The sequence below is a fragment of the Hermetia illucens genome, chromosome 5 (genome assembly GCF_905115235.1).
Source record: "Hermetia illucens chromosome 5, iHerIll2.2.curated.20191125, whole genome shotgun sequence".
Classification (NCBI taxonomy): domain Eukaryota; kingdom Metazoa; phylum Arthropoda; class Insecta; order Diptera; family Stratiomyidae; genus Hermetia; species Hermetia illucens.
The window spans coordinates 29,291,663-29,309,431 of NC_051853.1; the positions used below are offsets into that span (position 1 = coordinate 29,291,663).

At 43.6% G+C, this 17,769-nt stretch overlaps 1 protein-coding gene across 13 annotated transcripts in view; it reads left to right on the forward strand.

Moving 5' to 3' along the window:
- Positions 1 to 17,769, forward strand: part of LOC119656694 (MAP kinase-activating death domain protein) — a 61,467-nt gene that overhangs the window by 15,351 nt on the left and 28,347 nt on the right. For 4 of the 13 annotated variants that reach the window (XR_005250082.1, XM_038063180.1, XM_038063181.1 and 1 more), the window contains exons 4-14: positions 30 to 195; positions 254 to 685; positions 746 to 887; positions 951 to 1,312; positions 1,383 to 1,509; positions 6,857 to 6,951; positions 10,647 to 10,827; positions 10,889 to 11,407; positions 11,465 to 11,842; positions 11,904 to 12,140; positions 12,328 to 12,393. Coding sequence is in view for 12 of the 13 variants with exons in the window: in XM_038063180.1 (XP_037919108.1) it covers positions 30 to 195; positions 254 to 685; positions 746 to 887; positions 951 to 1,312; positions 1,383 to 1,509; positions 6,857 to 6,951; positions 10,647 to 10,827; positions 10,889 to 11,407; positions 11,465 to 11,842; positions 11,904 to 12,140; positions 12,328 to 12,393 (2,705 nt within the window). In the remaining variant the exon portion in view is untranslated. The remainder of the gene's footprint in view (positions 1 to 29; positions 196 to 253; positions 686 to 745; positions 888 to 950; positions 1,313 to 1,382; positions 1,510 to 6,856; positions 6,952 to 10,646; positions 10,828 to 10,888; positions 11,408 to 11,464; positions 11,843 to 11,903; positions 12,141 to 12,327; positions 12,394 to 17,769) is intronic. The other 9 variants (XM_038063185.1, XM_038063190.1, XM_038063186.1 and 6 more) reach the window with 6 other exon arrangements.

Consider the following 17,769-nt stretch of genomic DNA (forward strand, 5'->3'; position numbering starts at 1 on the left):
AGATATTACCTAATGAACGATAACTTCAGGGAAAACTCGATTCGGGATTTGTGTGAATTTCTATCGTCCCATTGAGAAACATGTGCCTGGTGCAAGTGGTGCGCCTCCTGGCGCTAGAGGACGTCGCAGCTCGGCCTTCCGGCGAGAATCGTGGAGAAAGAGCATGGAACGTAGTTCTGACTCTGCATTTAGCAGGCAAGTTGATCTTTAATTACAAATGATTTCTGCTAGGATGAATATTTAAAATTTTTAGTTTTGGTGTCCTCAATAGCTATGGCATTTTAACTTCTTCCAGCGACTACAGAAGTAATATAGCGCCCAGCGATTCGGATCGTGACTGTCCGAGTCGTCGTGATTCCGATCCGCCAGGACACTATCATCAACAGGGGCAACAAATGCAACAGCAGCAAGGACAACAATCCCAATATCAACTGCAGCAGCCACCCCGATTGGGAGTGACAGCACCAAGTGCTGACTCTGAGTCGGGTGGTAGCCATTCGCCTTCGCCACGTGCCAGAAAAAGGACAAAAATACGAAATCAATCTTTAACGTCTCTTTGTATAGTTTCTCATCATCCCTTCTTCACGACATTTCGTGAATGTCTATTTATTTTGAAAAAATTGATTGATGCTTGCAATGAATCGTCCAGTCCAAGACGTGTGGGTGCTTCAAAGCAAATAGGAAGGTGAGTATCTGGAATATGCAAAGTAAAATTTTGTGAAAGGATAACAAATTTGCTTTTCAGGGACAACGTTTGGACTGTGCTTGCAGGACATGTGACAGAATCGACCCCGTCAATAGTATTACATGACGTTAAAGAAATTGAAACTTGGATTTTACGCTTATTATCCGCTCCAGTTCCTGTGCCTGGCTCAACAAGAGTCGAAGTATTAGCTAACTCCTTAAATTTACTATGTTTGTAATACTATGACTTCCCTTTTGCTTTACAGTTAGAAATCCTTTCACCGTCGGTCCATGAACCATTACTGTTCGCGCTGCCGGATCATACGAGATTTTCTTTAGTTGATTTCCCATTACATTTACCTTTAGAGTTATTAGGAGTGGATACATGCCTTAAAGTTCTTACATTAATTCTACTAGAGAATAAAGTTCTTTTTCAATCACGTGATTACAATGCGTTATCAATGTCGGTAATGGCTTTTGTGACAATGATCTATCCACTGGAGTATATGTTCCCAGTTATTCCATTGCTACCAACATGCATGAACTGTGCTGAACAATTGCTCCTGGCACCAACACCCTTTGTTATTGGTGCTCCAGCATCCTTTCTGATGTACAAGAAAAATTTCAGGTAAAAATCATATTCTTTACCACCTTTGTAGGCAGTTGGTATTTATAACCATTCTTCGATATGCTTCTAGGTTGCCAGATGATATTTGGTTGGTAGATTTGGATTCGAGTAAATTAACAGCACCAAGTGGAGGTGCTGAGGAGATTCCTGTATTGCCTGAGCCCGAAGGAACCATCCTAAAAAATCATTTGAAGCAGGTACTTAACCGTTGTTCTCTACTTTCTATATAAAATGTTTGGTGTCACCTTGGAAATGTTATTTCTTGATGTTTTCAATTCTTTGCACATTTCAATATCACTTTTCAGAGCAAAAACTTGATACCTGATTTTCTTTATGTGTACCTTTCCCCCATATAAATGTTAACACTCTCGACAAAAACTGATTCATATTATTGTTTCCTTTCCCACTTTCACCTTAAATATGTGTAATTTTTATTGAAATAAATAATATCATTTGTGTCCGTGACAGATTTATTTGGTATCAAACCATTATGTGTTTACATACCGTTTGGATTAAATGAAAAGAAAATGCTACATTTTATACATTTTAATACACAATTTTCCTTCTACTTTCATTAATATTCCGCTATCATCTTACTTATCAATCAATCAAACTAAAAATAAAATAAAACATAAAAACAGGCAATGCAACTGATGGACCAGGCAGGAGTAGGTGTAAATACTTTTGATTATTTCTTGCATTTGCATATTTTAATTTAATTAATTTTACTCATTGATATTTTTATTGCGTGATATTGCGATACTAACAAAAACAACCCCAAAAATATAAAACTTGCATGCGTGCTACGACTATAATAACTGTTTTTGGAATCGATAAAATTGAAATATTTTCCTATATTGGTGTATATTTGATATTTCCTGAAGTATCTTTTTCTACTCTCTGTGATTTCTATCCAAATATTTTAAAGATTATATTCAACTATTGCACGCCGTCGTTCTTATACTTTCAAATATAAGATAGCATTTGCGAAACGTGTACATATATCCTTGGAAGCTAAATTAACCAGCGTAACATTTGTATAGATTTCAAAAAGAAATGTTTGTAAAACCTTTGATAGTAGATATTATTCCAAAGATTGGAACGAAAGGCATCCTGCTCTTGGGTAAAAAATTAATGAAAACATCTAAACTGCGGTTATTTATATTGACTCATCCTATTACAATTTAGAATTATTATCTTTAGTTATTATTCCATTAGTTAATGCACAAAATGGTAGGTAGGTATCAGTGGTAGCTTCGAGAAGCCCAATTAGCTTTTTGGTGCACCGTTTTGATGCCACAAACTCCTAAGACCGTGACTGCTGTTATAAGAGCAAGGAGACAGAGTTTAGCCGGCTCAGATCTTCAGAGCTAACCCATAACATTCGTGAAGGAAAGCAGCTTGCCCACCCTGCAGCTAGAAACCTCTCTGGATCACTAAAGGATGGTTTATCCAGTGTTTGTACGAGGGTTTCCCCCCTTTTCTCTACAGCTTTGCCAATGCGAATTGTAAGGTATGCTAGCCTGGCGGTATGGTCCCCTATGGCCCAGTGCCCCTTGTAGACCGCCGTAATCTTGAATGCATTTGCATGGGTCTGGCACAGGAGCTATCGTGATCGGGCTATGTTATAACCGGGCCAAATGCTCCTTGACTTGGCACAGCTGGTAATCCTTGCCATCTAAGGCCCGCGGCTGCTCTGCCTTTGGCAGCCGCTAGCGAGACACCGACTATACCCACCGAAGGAGTGCCAAGAACAGAGCTCCGCCTGGCCAATCCGTCAGCCTGCTGATTCCCCTCTATGTTCCTATGCCTGGGAACCCAGGGGGTGACCTTGAGCGTACCGGCCAGACTGTTCAGCGCGTCTCTGCACTGCCCAACCAGCCTGGAGGATGTCGTTGCTGAGTAAAACGCCTTGATGGGCTGTCGGTCAGAATGACTATGTTACGCTTGGGGCTCGGATTATGCTCCACCCATCGACAGACTTCCAGTATCGCCAGTACTTCCGTGTGTATTGGAGAAAACCCCCGCGCCGACTTTACAGACCATTTTTGATCTACCGCTAAAGAATGCTGTGTCATAACTTTGCAGCACGCCGCCACTTTGCCCTGGCGGAAAAGTCCACATCAAAGTTTCTCGTGAAGTTCAGCTTGTGTGTGGCATAGTCCACGGGGAATGCTCAGATTTCCCGAGGTACTTCGTCTAGGATGTTATTGTGGCCGTAGGACTTCGCTGCCCAGCATTTGGACCCACGTAGTCTGACGGCACTGCACGCTACGACTGCATCCTCGGCCGGACACCCCATTTCTTTCCAAATGTTCTCTTGCAGGCATAGAAGGCAATACCTGGCAATGCCTTCTTAACCCTCAGTTCTATGTTCAATCTCCAATTTAGTTTTGGATACAGGATTACGCCCAGTTACTTTACATTAGAGGAAATAGGCAATCTTTGTTCATTCTGCGGTAGAAGGTGGAATTCAGATATCCTTGTCGTGGTGGTGAATAGCATCAGTTTCATTTTGGTTGGCTTTATGCCGAGTCTGCGTCTTGCGGCCCACTGGCACACCCTTCGCAACGCTCCTTCTATGATATCTCTCATAATGGACGGAAACATTCCTGACACTTATATCACCAAGTCGTCGGCATACGCCCCTACCTTCACCCCGCTACTGTCCAATATTCGTAAAAGTTCGTTCATCACTATTAACCAGAGAACAGGAGAGATAGTGCCACAGTGGGGCATGCCTCTGTTCACGGCTTTGGTTAAATGGTTGTCTCCCAGATTCGACCGGATTATCCTGTTTCTTAGTATGTATATTATCCAATGCGTAAGATACCCCTCCTATTTAATACTGACCAAGGCTTCCTTGATGGAGTTGGTATTAACGTTGTTGAAAGCTCCCTCTATATCCAAGAAGGCAGTTAGGGTGTACTGCTTGTACTGCAGTGACCACTCAACCATGCCAATTACCTTGTGGGGAGCGGTTTCTGTAGATTTTCCTTTGAGGTAGGCGTGCTGGGACTTAGAGAAAGGCGTTTTCTACATACTCGCTTTTAAGTGGATGTCCAGGATGAACTCTAGGGTATTCAGCACAAACGAGGTGAGGCTGATTGGTCGAAAGCCCTGCGCGGACTCATGGCCTCGTCTGTCTGCTGTCGGCATGGAAACCGCTCGTGCGCGTCTCCAGGACTGTGGTACGTAGTCTAAAGAGATACAGCTCCGGCAAATCTCAATAAGACACTGCACAACCCTTTCCTGCTGCTTATGTAGCATGACTGGTATTATGCCATCTGGGCCCGGAGATTTATATGCAGAGAATCTGTTTATAGCCCAGCCGATCTTATCCTCGGTAATTACTGGTTTGATAGTTTCGCGAGACTGCGGTGGCTGCAAAACCTCCAAGCAAGGCTCTGACTCACAGTCCTCCTCGCTAGCGGGAAAGAGCGTTTCAACCAGCAGCTTCAAGGTCCTGTCCAGGAGCCTGATTAGCGTCTCCTGTGCTGTAGAATAAATTATAATATTCGCTTTGGAGCCCTTTGATGGGTCGGTCGCCTCCGACCCAAGGCTCCTGTATAAGTACGATGTCGATGGCTTCCTCTAGGAGGAAGACAAGAGGCGTACTTTGAGTGTTGCAGATTTGTCTGGATTACCCTCAGCATGATCTGCTTGCGTGGGGGTTCGTCAGTTCCCGTCGGACCGTCGATCCTCATTTCCGCCAACAGGTCGTTGGTGGCGTCGATTGGATCTAGGTCGTCTTCCAGTTTTGCAGAGCGGAACACTTTTACCTTTGCATTCCTTACTATGAACCGCACTTTATAGTCGACCTTTTCCAGTGCCTCTAGGCATTCTACATTTATACGGAGTAGAAAAGGTTGGCTGTTTGTCTGGGGTTCATCGTCCTTGATAACAACCAAGTCGTACATGGAAATCCTGGGGATTTAAAGGCGCAGGGATTGAACGAGTTTGTCCTTATCTATGTGGATCTTCGCCTGGTATTTAGCGAGGTCTTTTTCATTCCGCTCGTCGACAATACCGGCCTCCTTATTCTTAACAATCTTGCTGAGAATATGTATGACCCTCTGGTACTGGTTCTTGAGCAGGACACGAGTGTACCTTTGCTTCTTATTCGGTTTCCGGTGACTGAGGTTCTTGTTGGTCTTTACTTTTGGGGGATCCACCGACGTCGAGGATTTCGGGTTAAAAGTACTATGTCTGGTACTCGCTACATCCTGCTTGACGGCAGTGGATTCCAGGCTGGAACCATTAGTCCGTCTGTCGCCTCGCTGCGGGAGGTCCATGCGGTTGGTTTCCGCGCAGCGGTGCTACGGCTAGCACCGAGTGTACTGCTCTCGACGGCTACTGTCTCTTGGTTGGATGCCAGGAGCTCGTCCTCCGATGATGCGCCTGGCATCACCCCCTCTTCTTCTATCGTCGGTTTATTTATTTTTAAAACTGAGTCCATGTCTTGGTCCCACGAGTAGTTCGGGAAGAATATCCACCCTGACTGGCCCGGCTACCAGAGTAACAGTCTTATTTGAAACTGAAGGTGTCCAAGGTATTCAGAGTTCGCATACTAAAGAGCAAGCTCCCAATTGGCCACGCAGCCTTCGGCGTATGCTGTTCCACCTTGGCTTGGGATCCTAATAGCACCTTCTACAGTGTAGGGAGGACGATTTCCGGGCTGTTGCTTCGGCTCCTCCCCCCACCAGATCTACTTGCCCCTAACACATGACTAGCAGACAAGCAGATCATCGTCAGTTGGATGAGCCTACCCCCAGTCCAGCCCTACACACTCTTGGCCCGTCCGAAGACCATTTCCAGCGGCCACCGCGAGGAGGTCGTGTGGGAACTTGCCGATTTATGGAGCTTTAACCCGAGGAATAATTACACCCGGCCGCCATTTTTAAAATTCTAGCGTACTTTTTTTTAGATTTCTTCAAACATGTGGTTGCATTTTTTCCACGCAACATATTTATAAGTTAAAGATGCACGTTAAACTATTTCCCAATGAGAAGATCCTTTTCTCTCTACCTCTGGAATAATTCAATTGCTTTTATTTTTGTTGAAACTATTTAAGCATTTTTGAAAATTGCTAAGAATAAGGCAATTATGCAAACCATACTAAGCTTTCATAATCAGCATTTCCTCACAAAATATATATATATACTATATCGAAGAGTTGATCTTCTATCCATGAGTATTAAATTAAAGTTCATAGTTCATTTCTCATATTGATGCAATCGCAAGCAAACTATTCGCAAGTATGCAAGTTATCACTATTTACACTATCAAACAGTTTTTCAATTTTCCATTATCATAACATTTCGCAACAAGTATCATGTTTGAATTTGTTTATTCTACCGAATAATTGAATGTAGTGGCAAAAGGGGACACTAAAGTAAAGATTTTAATATATTCCAATATCAAAACTGCAAGTCCTACATTCAATTAAAAACTAACTTTGCTTGAATTGTTTGAATGTAAGTCTACGTGACAATTGAATTTAATGGTTTTGTCTTTTCCTTATTTCTCCGATATATCCAAAAGGCTCTCAGTTCGATGTCAGCAAGTAACACAGCTGCTTCACAACAACAACTCATGCCGTCTATAAGGGATAGCCTTCAGCAACCTCCTGTGCTCAAGTAAGTAATTTTATTTTTCATAGAAATGTTTTAAGTAAAAAAAATATAATTACAAAATTCCATGGGTTTATGTTAATATAAAATATGTTAACACAAAATATATACATATATATGGCTGCCATTCACCCCTTGGTGGGGTAAAGCGCGTCAGCTACCTCTACGCGCCAACGAGATTCCCTACTCTACTGTTCTGCGCCAAGTACTCTCACGACATAACCAGCAATGGAATAGTTGCCTCTTTGTAATGTGTGGCCTGTCGACTTTGACACTTCCACCTTCCTACCACATCGCCTACGGGTGATAGCCTTATGCGTTCACCAACTTCTTCGTTAGAAATAGTATAAGGCCAGCGTATCCACTTAATTAAAGCATCATCAACACCATGCTCTCTGGTGGCATCACAAAGTTTTTGAAAAGGCGCGCAGTCAAAAGCCCCTTCAATGTCGACGAACACCCCCATTCACCATTCAAAGTTGCATCCTCTATTTTTGTAACCAAAAAATGAAGAGCAGACTCACAAGACTTTCCACGGTGGTAAGCATGTTGGTTTTCATTAAGTGGGTGCGACCTAAGTGCATTTCCACGAATGTGACGCTCGACCAGTCTCTCAAAACCTTTTAGTAAGAATGAAGTCAAGCTGATCTGTCTGAAGTTCTTTGGATTAGAATAGTCATCTTTCCCAGGTGTCGGTATGAAGACTACCTTAATCTTTTGCACGTAGCCCAGAGTAAGACATCCTCGAAAAATATTTCTTAGAGGTTGCTCTAAGCGCTCCATACCCTCCTTTAGCATTACCGGATAGATGCCATCCATGCCAGGTGCTTTGAAATGTGTTGTTCGAGACCACTTGATTCTGCATACGCCACCAGTTCCCAAAATCTTGCGTCGGTGGAGGATACAAAGAATCATAAATAAGCGTAGGCAATTATGATGTTTTTCCTCTCGGCATATATGTGATATTATATGATGACCGTAGCTATGTCCTGGGAATAGTACTGTCTTGACATCAGGACGCAAGCCCTCGGTCTTATGGATCTTTTATCGTAGAAGATCCTAGCTCCCTTTACTGATCCAATGCTGCAGATTCTGTCAAATCGAACCCATGGCTTTTGCACCAGAAAGATGTAGGGGAAATCCTGCAGCTTTTTCATTCTCGCTGCCAACAGGAAGCAGGGAGCTTTGGCATGCTGCAAATTAATTTGACCAATCTTAATGTTTTTCGTCATAAACTTAGTCTATTGTGTTATGGAAAATAGAAGCGTATGCGGCAGTCCGCGTGTGACGAGGTTTCCCCCACACCGTACCACCAGAGATTCGATCCCCTCGTGTTTGATTTCTCTAAAAGAGGCCGCACTTAGAGGTACCACAGTTCCCATGTTCTCATCCATGAAAAATCTCATCTCACCCCGCAGAGCATTCGTTTGTTTTCCATTTAGCACCTTGATTGGTTTGCGGTGTCCGGTTTGCATAGATTCGATCACTCGAACTGGCATCAAGTCAGTTCCGTTCACGCCTCTAGCTTCCCTTTCTTCCGCCTGTTCCTTGGAAGGTGTAGGAGAAGTTACTAGCAGGTAGGATTCATTCTGTAGTCCCTGCACCAGTGCAAGCCCCCATACGGGGGTTCCGCCCCTGTATGCACTATCCTCCGCGCGCAGCTCCATTGTGGGAGAGCGCACCGAAGATGCTGCAATTTGCTTTATATTGTGTGAGTCGAAGACAATCATTGTCTTTCGCTTCCAAAATGGAGATGATGCTCTACAGTTTCTTGATATGACTGAATTTCAGTCTATCTAGGAAAAAGTGGAGCACCATATGGTGACATTCTCTGAGCACATTCAGACTCTTTTGGTCCAGTTTGAATACTAAGCTGAAACCCTCCACGTTTGTAGATTTGTCCTTCCTGGCCCGGGTTCTGTTCACCCAGCATGCGGATGATGTGTTTGGTTTCATTCGAGGGCCCGGTAACCAACATCCGACATGTTCTGTCCTGCGTAGCTCAGTGTTCACAATAGTGACCTTCGGCCGACCGCCGGAATACAAAGCCGGGATTGCCTGCTGGAGCCACTTTAAGGCAGCCTCGTCAGTGCACTGCAAATGGAGAAGCCCATTGCGAAAACCTTGATTGTTAAATCGTGGCTTCGTTTCACGGTGCAGCATTTTTTTCCACAGGCAAATTGTCTCTCTGGCATTTTGCTATCTTTAGAGGTAACTCCCACGGCAGCAGTCAGAACAGAGGCTGCAGCTTGCGCATACGTCCTCTTCCTTCCCGCCTTCGTGTCTGTATTCCTATTGGATGGATCAACTTCATTGCGATCTCTCTCGCTGATTTGATCACCTCCCGGCCCACCGGTCCTAATCCCCGCGAGACGCGTGGATGTAAGTCCTGGTGCGGTCTTACGCTTCTTGCGCGCATTACGGATGACAGAAGAGTGTGGTGCGTCCAGTGTGGATCTTACTAGGGTTTCCAGTTTATCCCTACCTTCCGCTGGAGTTCCGCTACCTTGCGTCCGATTTCTCTGGACGTTACCGCACCTAGTGGTACAACCACGTCCATGTCCTCATTCCCAAGGTTCTTCATCTTCCTTCGCAGTGCTCTTTTCTGCCGCCAGTTTGGGGCCTTTCCAGGTTCACGGTGTCCGTGCCGCTTGGATCCATTTCCACATACCGGCGTTAAACCAGTAGTGTCCAGATTACCAGCTTCCTGTTCTTCAGCTCTTCCCGGTCAGGGTGAAGGAGAAGGTTCTGATAGGCAGGATTCAGCCTGTAGTCCCCCCTCCTTAGTGGCCGAAGTTCCCTTCTGCCGAGCCTTCTTCTTCCGTTTGCGAGTAGATTTGGGCTGGTGTACCGTGGACGGGCCGGCCGTAGTCGGATTTCCAGTTTCTCCCAAGTTGTGAGTTACCGTACTTTCTTTTCTGGCTAACTTTGCCGTAGGCACTAAATGCAAGCTCCCCACTGAGTCGGAAAGCATGCCTTTTACAGATTTATCTATAAGGGTTTATGAATGTGGTGAGGCCTCCAAAATCCGCACCTGTGACTTCTTACCACTTGGAGAGTTTATATTCTTCGTTTCCATATTCATATTTTGGACACCCTTAGTGTAGTAGTAAACTGCTACAAGCTCCTTCACCACGACAAGGTGGTATCCGAAGGGGAGTCTGGCCAATTCACCATTCCACCAGTAGTTGGATCTTCTAGTGGAAAATATGCATCTCCTAGGCATGGATGTATCACATGCTTTGCGATGCATTGCGTCACATGGAGAACTCTCTCCGTGGCGTGCATCTTTTAGTATTTAGGCTTAGCCGCACTTCTATGAAAGGCTACTCATACGAACATTTTACACACCAGCCTGACGTCTTTTTCGATTTCTGGTATACTGCTTTATAGTCGTGTGGATCCTCCATAGTTCAAACAAGATTACCTGGTGGTCGCTGTAGGTCCTAGTGGGGTTAGTCTAGAGCCGACAAAGGTCAAGTTTGCAGCCGAACAAGACCCATTTTTTGAAAGATGTTGCTTAGAACAATGTCCGATTGGGACCCTTGCATTTGTCTCTCTGCTCCCCCTCTGCTCCTCGAGGGTCCAAATTGCTGGAACATTCCTCCGTACTATCATAAATAAATAAGTAAACTGAATCAATAAATAAATAACAACTTCACCACCAGAAATTCAGCATTTTTTTTTGTATTTTGATATAGCGTGTCATCATCGAAGCTTCCGCTTCAGGATCCACACTCGCCACACAGCCAACGGAACTCGTTTTCAATGCAGGGTGTTAACCTATCCCGGCAGCCCAGTCCGGTTGCTCCACCTCCTGTTAATCCGTTCATCTATGGAAGTGATATTGACTCAGTTGATGTTGCGACACGAGTTGCAATGGTATTCCAATACTTCTGCTCTGCCTTTACAGAAATCTATAACTAATTTCTACATTTTCCAGGTCCGTTTCTTCAACTCACAAAATACACTAGCGAATTTCACCGAACACACACGAACTCTTAGACTATATCCTAGACCTGTAGTTGCTTTTCAAATCAACAGTTTCCTAAGATCACGTCCACGTGCCTCCAACTTTCTAAATAAATTTGCCCGAACTCAAGCTGTTGAGTTCTTAGCGGAATGGTCTTTGACGCCGACAAATGTTGCCTTTTTGAGAATACAAACTGGCGTTTTAGATCCAATACAAATAGGGGATAAATCCAAATGGTTTGCCCATACCTTGACACCAATACGATTTTCTGTGTGGGATGATGGCAGCTCAATGAATGGTGCATTGCGCCTGCTGCAACAAATGGATCGACAGGCTACAGATGAAAGTGGCTCGGATTCAGAAGGTGGTGAAAGCACTAGTTCGTCGTATTCATCCTTGAGTGATTTTGTTTCGGAAATGGTATCATCCGACCTATCGCCCTCAATACATGACGTGTTTGGAGCGCACTACCATCATAATGTTCCGCAGGTGAGGAGGAATTATGTGATTTATGCCATGGACTCTACTATTATATGCTCTTTTCAGACAATGTCCTCAAATTTGGATCCGAAGTTAGTCTATCATCCACCAACCAATTTACAATTCCCAGAAGGAGTAGTACCGTCTTCCAAAGAAGAAGTGGAACGAGCCGATTCGCCACAGTCCACTTCTTCAAGCCGTTCAGATTTAAGTTCTCCTAGTTTCAATCGTGATTCTGAATTCGAATATCCACCAAAAGATAAACTTGCACATCCGCAAGCAACTCATGCAGAAAAGGACATCAGTCGTGACACTATTGGCGCGACGATACCAGCTCCAACGACAGCAAGTAGTTTTGAAAACGAGTCTGATTCCAATTCAACGACAACTGCAAAAACCGTGGTTTCTGGTCAAACCTCCGCCGAGGCGAAAGGAAAAACCACGGTAAGACAATTTTAGATATTGGCATATGCAGAAATATGAAAGAGGATTTTCATTTTTCCAGGGTCCGCCTCTGAGTCCAGGATTAGTTCGCCAGCCAAGCGTTGGAAACGTATTAGCCCGAACAACTAGTTCAGGTTCAAGCACAGGAAGTCCTACCATTCAACATTCCGGGTCTGGTACGCAGCGGCAAGGATCGCAGAGTTCACTCTTTGAACATTTTGCATCACATGCCAAGGAACTTGTTCGCGAAACTACTCGCCAAAGCAGTCAGGATGGGCTTTTGGCTCAGGTTGACAAGGTAAGTGGCCTAAACGAGTATCTAAAGATTTCCAAATTGATGTTGTGTACATTTCGGAATTTTCAATGCTACAATAATTTATTCTTGCCTGAAAACTTAACACTCAATTTTGATTTCGTCTCTTTATACAATGCCATAATTTGAGTTAATTTTCCTCTGTCCTATTAAAATGTATGTTTTCGATTAGATAAAAGATCAAACAGTTGGGAAAATTGTTGAAGAAGAGGGAAAATTCATAGCGCCTTTTGAACAGGTTTGTATTTGTATCTTGAAGCGCTCAAATTCACTGATTAACTTCTGATCTTATTCGATGTTGTAGTTCACACGCTTCATTCTCTCTTATTCACATTTCATCGGGAAAATTTTTGAAGTTTTCTTCCACAGAAAAATTGTTATAGGTTCTGTGTAGTTTTCGGATAGAAAGTCCAATATTTGGGGCATAAAATCTAAAATTCAGGGAACCAGGGATTATATCGTTCCTTGTTCTCATTCTGGGAAGAATTCATCAATCAATGGTTGAACAAATTTAATGTTTTTGAAGATGTGATTCGAAATTTTCTGAGAGCTACAGCATCTTTGCATACTGCATCAACACATTCTCACTCTAATATATTTACATTAATTAGTAATCTGCACCCTCACTATCTTCTTAATAATATCTGTATTTTTTTAGTGTTTTCGTTAAAATGACTTAAAAATTTGATCAGAAATACTCGAACTTTAGTGCAGATCTTACCATCATGTAACCTTCGTTATTGTTTCATTTGCTTCAAGTTATGTAAAATTTTAATTATAATTAAAGTATTGTAGCCCCAAAGCATTATTTTATTGTATGTTATATAAAATAAGATAGATTTTTTTACAGATTTCTGATTGTTAAAAGAGTTCCTAGATATTATAATAGTTTCTTTGTCAATTGATTTGCTGTAAATAGTAAATGACGAAGGGTGACAAAAGTATTTTTCGCTACAAGGGGTGTATTTTCGGAAGGTGATCATGAAATTCAAAAAGGATATATATAGTATCTGGATGTTATGAATAAAACCAAATGGTTCCAGAGTATAACAGAAATATTTGCCCGGTTAGTGTATGCTGCATTTGGGCAATGCGCTTATGATGTATCTCCTGGTCACGAGCATCAGCGCATACCTCCGCGTTGTCGTGCAGCACGGGCGGCGTTGCTCCCGCAATAATACGTGTCCTGGTAGATATAGGGCCGCCAACATTTATAATTAACCGATTTTAGGGTAACACTCCTAGAGCCTTGTCTGTTGCTGCTTTGATTAGCTCCAAGAAGCTCATCTCCGAGTGGAGCTTTCACGCAACCGTTGATTTTGAATTTATAGTCAACTTGAAGATCGATAAGGGATGCAGGGTCAGGATTCTTTTTCTGATCAAGACGACTACTTCGGATTTTTCTAGTGCAAGTCTGAAGCCATGAGCAGTTATCCATCCGTTAATTCATCTCATCAATATACCAAGTCTAATTTGCGTCTGTTCAACAGTGAAACCGGCAACAAGTGCCAGCTTGATGAAGCGTAGCCATGATCTCCATAACAGCATCCACTGTGAATCTCCTTGCTTTAAAGGCGAACTGCCTTGGGGGGGGGGGGGTCCCCGGCAGCAAATATCGCTTTCATGAGCTCACTCCTGATGAGATTCTCGAGTATTTTTTTTCAGCATACAGGCGTTTAAAGGTTACGTCCAATGGTAGACCTTATGATACTCATTTCACAGGCCGGCAATTGTTACCGTCCACCAGTTCATAGATAGTTTGTGACGGCTGAGAGCCCTTCGGAAAATTGAAGCTGCGCAAGTTGCCGTATTCATTTCATAACTGAATTTACGACAGTGTCAGCTGCAACGCTACCACCCTCTAAAGTGCTCTCCAGTGAGACTTCACCGGTTCCAAGGGCTTCACAGGGCTTCGGATCACCTGATGGTCACTTTCGTGACTTTCCATGCACTGGGAGAGCGCGGGCCAATGCACGTTCACAAATAGCGTCACCTACTGAGAAGTCTTCGAAAAGTCATACTCATTCACCGATAACGGCAAAAGTTTCATCAGGGATACTTCCTTCACAGCCCGGGCGTCAGAAGGTTGGCGTGGATCCGGTGTTTAAAATCAAGCCGCATCTACAGCATGGTGCTCTCTTGTCGGATCTCTGGCAAGTTGTAGTTGTATGCCTATAGTCTAAACATCTGTAACACTTGTTGGGGGTAATACTTGTTGGGGGGTATTTGCATTCCTATATTATATACTTTCAGTTTTCATTTTTCCGCTAGTAAGGACTTCCCTTGCGTATTTTTTGGCAATTTCCACCACAGCGAGTTTTTGGTCTCGATAATCCGCAGGAGTGATGATCCGGGCATTGGTTACCTCTGGACATTCACGGTTGATAGCCCATTCTATTTCGTCTTTTCCTGAGAAACAGATAAATTCTCAAAATTCAACATATCTAGAAACCAGAGCCTCCTCTCCCTGCATGCTCTTGTCCTCAGACCTAATTTGACGAAAATTCCGTCACCCTTCGTTTTGTTATAGAGAATCTCGCTAAAAAATTCGGCAAATATCTTGCTTTCTGCCGGTTTAATGAGTAAAGCTTACGATCTAGCCCTTTGAAAGCAAATGCGATCCAAGAATTCTTCCAGATGCATCAGCCCGTTTTCACTCCTTTGCTGATATTCTTCTGGAGAAAAATTTGCCGACCGCATGCATTTCACCGTGCCGCGCATTTTCTGATAAACAATTTCTCTTCGGCTGTAGCAAAGACAGTTAACTGCGCTTCTGTTCGGCTTATGTTCGAATCCACATGCTCAGGTCTAACGACTTTGGGTTTTTTCGGGATAGTAACACTGCGGGGCACTGCAGTTTCTGCCCCGCATCGGCAATCGCATCACTTTGCAAGACTTCCTTTTTCCGATATCTTGTCGGGTATTTTAGCCCCTGCTGCCTCTTTCGTTGGGCGCTGTGTCGAGCGACACTTTTTCGTATAGGGGCTAAACGCTGTCACCAGCTTCTAAGTATTTCATCGATTTTGGGGATTTTATTGCTTTTGTTCTCCATGGAAGTCTTGCCAGCGATTCCTATGGAAGTGAGTGGGCCACAATACTCAATAACAGGTGTACTCTCTGAGACAAAGTGCCTACCCCATTTCCCTGAGGCCTGACCTACGCTTAACTTATTCCAGAAGTTACGGACGGATCAGCGCGGTATATTATTTGCGACTCAATCGACATTTCTGGACCAGTGGTCCATAGAAGCTGGCTCCTGAAACATATCCCAACTACCACCTTGGAAGAGCCAAGCTCAAATCACTTCATCGAGGTCGGCAAAGGGCTGTCGACCGCTCCGAAGTTTCCCAGTGCGTCTTGGCGTGTACCGGTCACTCGCTGTTCACTCTCCACTGAGGGGCTTTCACAAAGCTACAACCTATTGTGCAGGTATACCACCAACTAGGGGGTTAAACCTATTTACTCGTGCCCCTCAGGGACGTCACTCTCTGTATTGTGGGCCACCCGTTAAAGATCGCAAACGACTCCTGAGTGTAGACATATTGAGAATGGAAATGGCAACCAGTGTAGGGGACTATTTTACCTTGCCTGACGAATAGACAGTTATCACCGGAATTGGTTCTTTTATACGAGATATTCCTCGCTGATATAAATCCCCAGACGCTCGGTTACTAAGGGATTTGGGTATGACACCTTTTTAGGAACGTTACCGCCTATCTGGCCATGACGAAAGAAAAAGAAGATGAATCCGAAAGTGATCAAAGGAAGATTAAGTATTATTAGCCGACCATCTAGAAAGTTAAAGATTAGTTTCAAAGGTGCTATTAAGCTTATGGGATAGCTTATATTCCCATAAGTGTCGAAGGTTTCTTTATTAAAAAGAGGCAGACTATTTGAGATGCCTTTATATTGCTCTGGAAAAATTTGAAAAAGCTTGTGGGCTGAGTAGAGTGAAATGATATGTACGAAGCTAGGCGCGGTTTCTATTGAGGCGATAGTTATTCGCGGGCAGGAAGAGTTCTATGGTGAGTAGCTTATTGATATCGTGGTTTTTGTGGCAAGGTATGTGTTCAATTGATTAGGATGTTGCCTAGCGGTACGGAAGAGGTTAAAATTACACTGCAGCACTGTTTGCGAATTCTGTGCACCGAAGAACAGTTCGAGCTCGTAGATATAAGCCTAATTGGCAGAAAAGTTGATAATAAACTTAATGATTCTAAAATCCATAGTTGAATGCTATCGCGTATTAACATCATCACAAATTGTCCAGATTACTTGACGAACTGATGGAGATAGCTTGGTTAGCCGGTGCTGGTATATCGCTACTTCTTAATCCTTTTCGTTCGTGTTAGTTTTCTTTTCTCGGTAATCGCTATTTAATATTTCGTCTTATTGGCCCCTGATTTCCGACAGTATTTAAGAATGCATGTGGTGTTCCTTCTTAATGTTTAATACATTCTCAGGCTGTAATTGAGGTATTGCTTTAGTATCTGCCTGCAATATAGAAATATATGTCTACTTACCATTGTTATATCCATATATAACTACGTACCATCCTTCAGCTTCCACGAGAGAAACAGTTTAAGAGGTGGACCATATGATGATGATGAAATGGCTAGTCGCCGTAACATGCGGACTGCTCCTCCAAATAGAACTGAAACTATGCACTCAAACGAGATAAAGCTGGTAGGCTTTTTCACTCCGGTTCCGAAATTTCTCTGTACGGCCCTGTTGGCAGCTCCAGCAGTCTTTGTAGAGCTACTAACTCCACCAGGGAATTTAAGATATTTCTCAGCGAGCGGAAGAAAGGGATGATCCTCAAAATTTTGAAGAAAGGCAATTGCGATAATTACCTCTGATGGTTCACTGTACTTCTCCTAACTGCATTAACGGGCAGAGCATCGAAGGGTTTCTTCAGTTTGTCTTTCTTGGAAGTGTTGTTTACGGATGCACCAAGCTTGATGCTATCCGACGTACTAACAGCGCTAGATCGGCCTTTGTCGTTTTGTCTAAAATCGTAAACTGCAGCTATCTCATCGCCAACATCAAGCTCAAGGTGTTCGGTGTCGATGTTTTCATTATGCTGTTATATGGTTTTTTCGGCTAAACCAAGATGTGGAATCTTTCGAAGACATCCGCAGAAACTGTTGACGTACACGATTCGTGGACGCAGATCCGCGCCTACGTAGTAACCCATACCCATGCATCCTTCAACCGTTCATTTCGCGGGATCGTCGCTAGATATAACTTCACGGGGTCGGTTAGCTGCCATTCCTGTATGGCTGCCACTCAACTTTCCCTTTTCGCTATTCGGAGCTCTTAGTAACTGAAACATGCGATCCACCAGAGGATGCACGCTCGGGATGTTAGTTCTCCACGACGTGAAGCGACTGCAATAGAATGTGGTATGCTCTGCGCCTTCTTCCTCGCCTGTTATCATTTGTTGTTGGTGTGCTAGGGCGTCCCGAGCGAGGATCGCCGTTGACATCATCTCGGCCATTTTGGAAGAGCTTGTACCATTTGTAACATTTTTTGTACTTACAGTAGATTCACCGTATGCCACTGTCAACATCTTAAGCGTTTCAGGGCATTTGATTCCCTTTTTTACACAAAA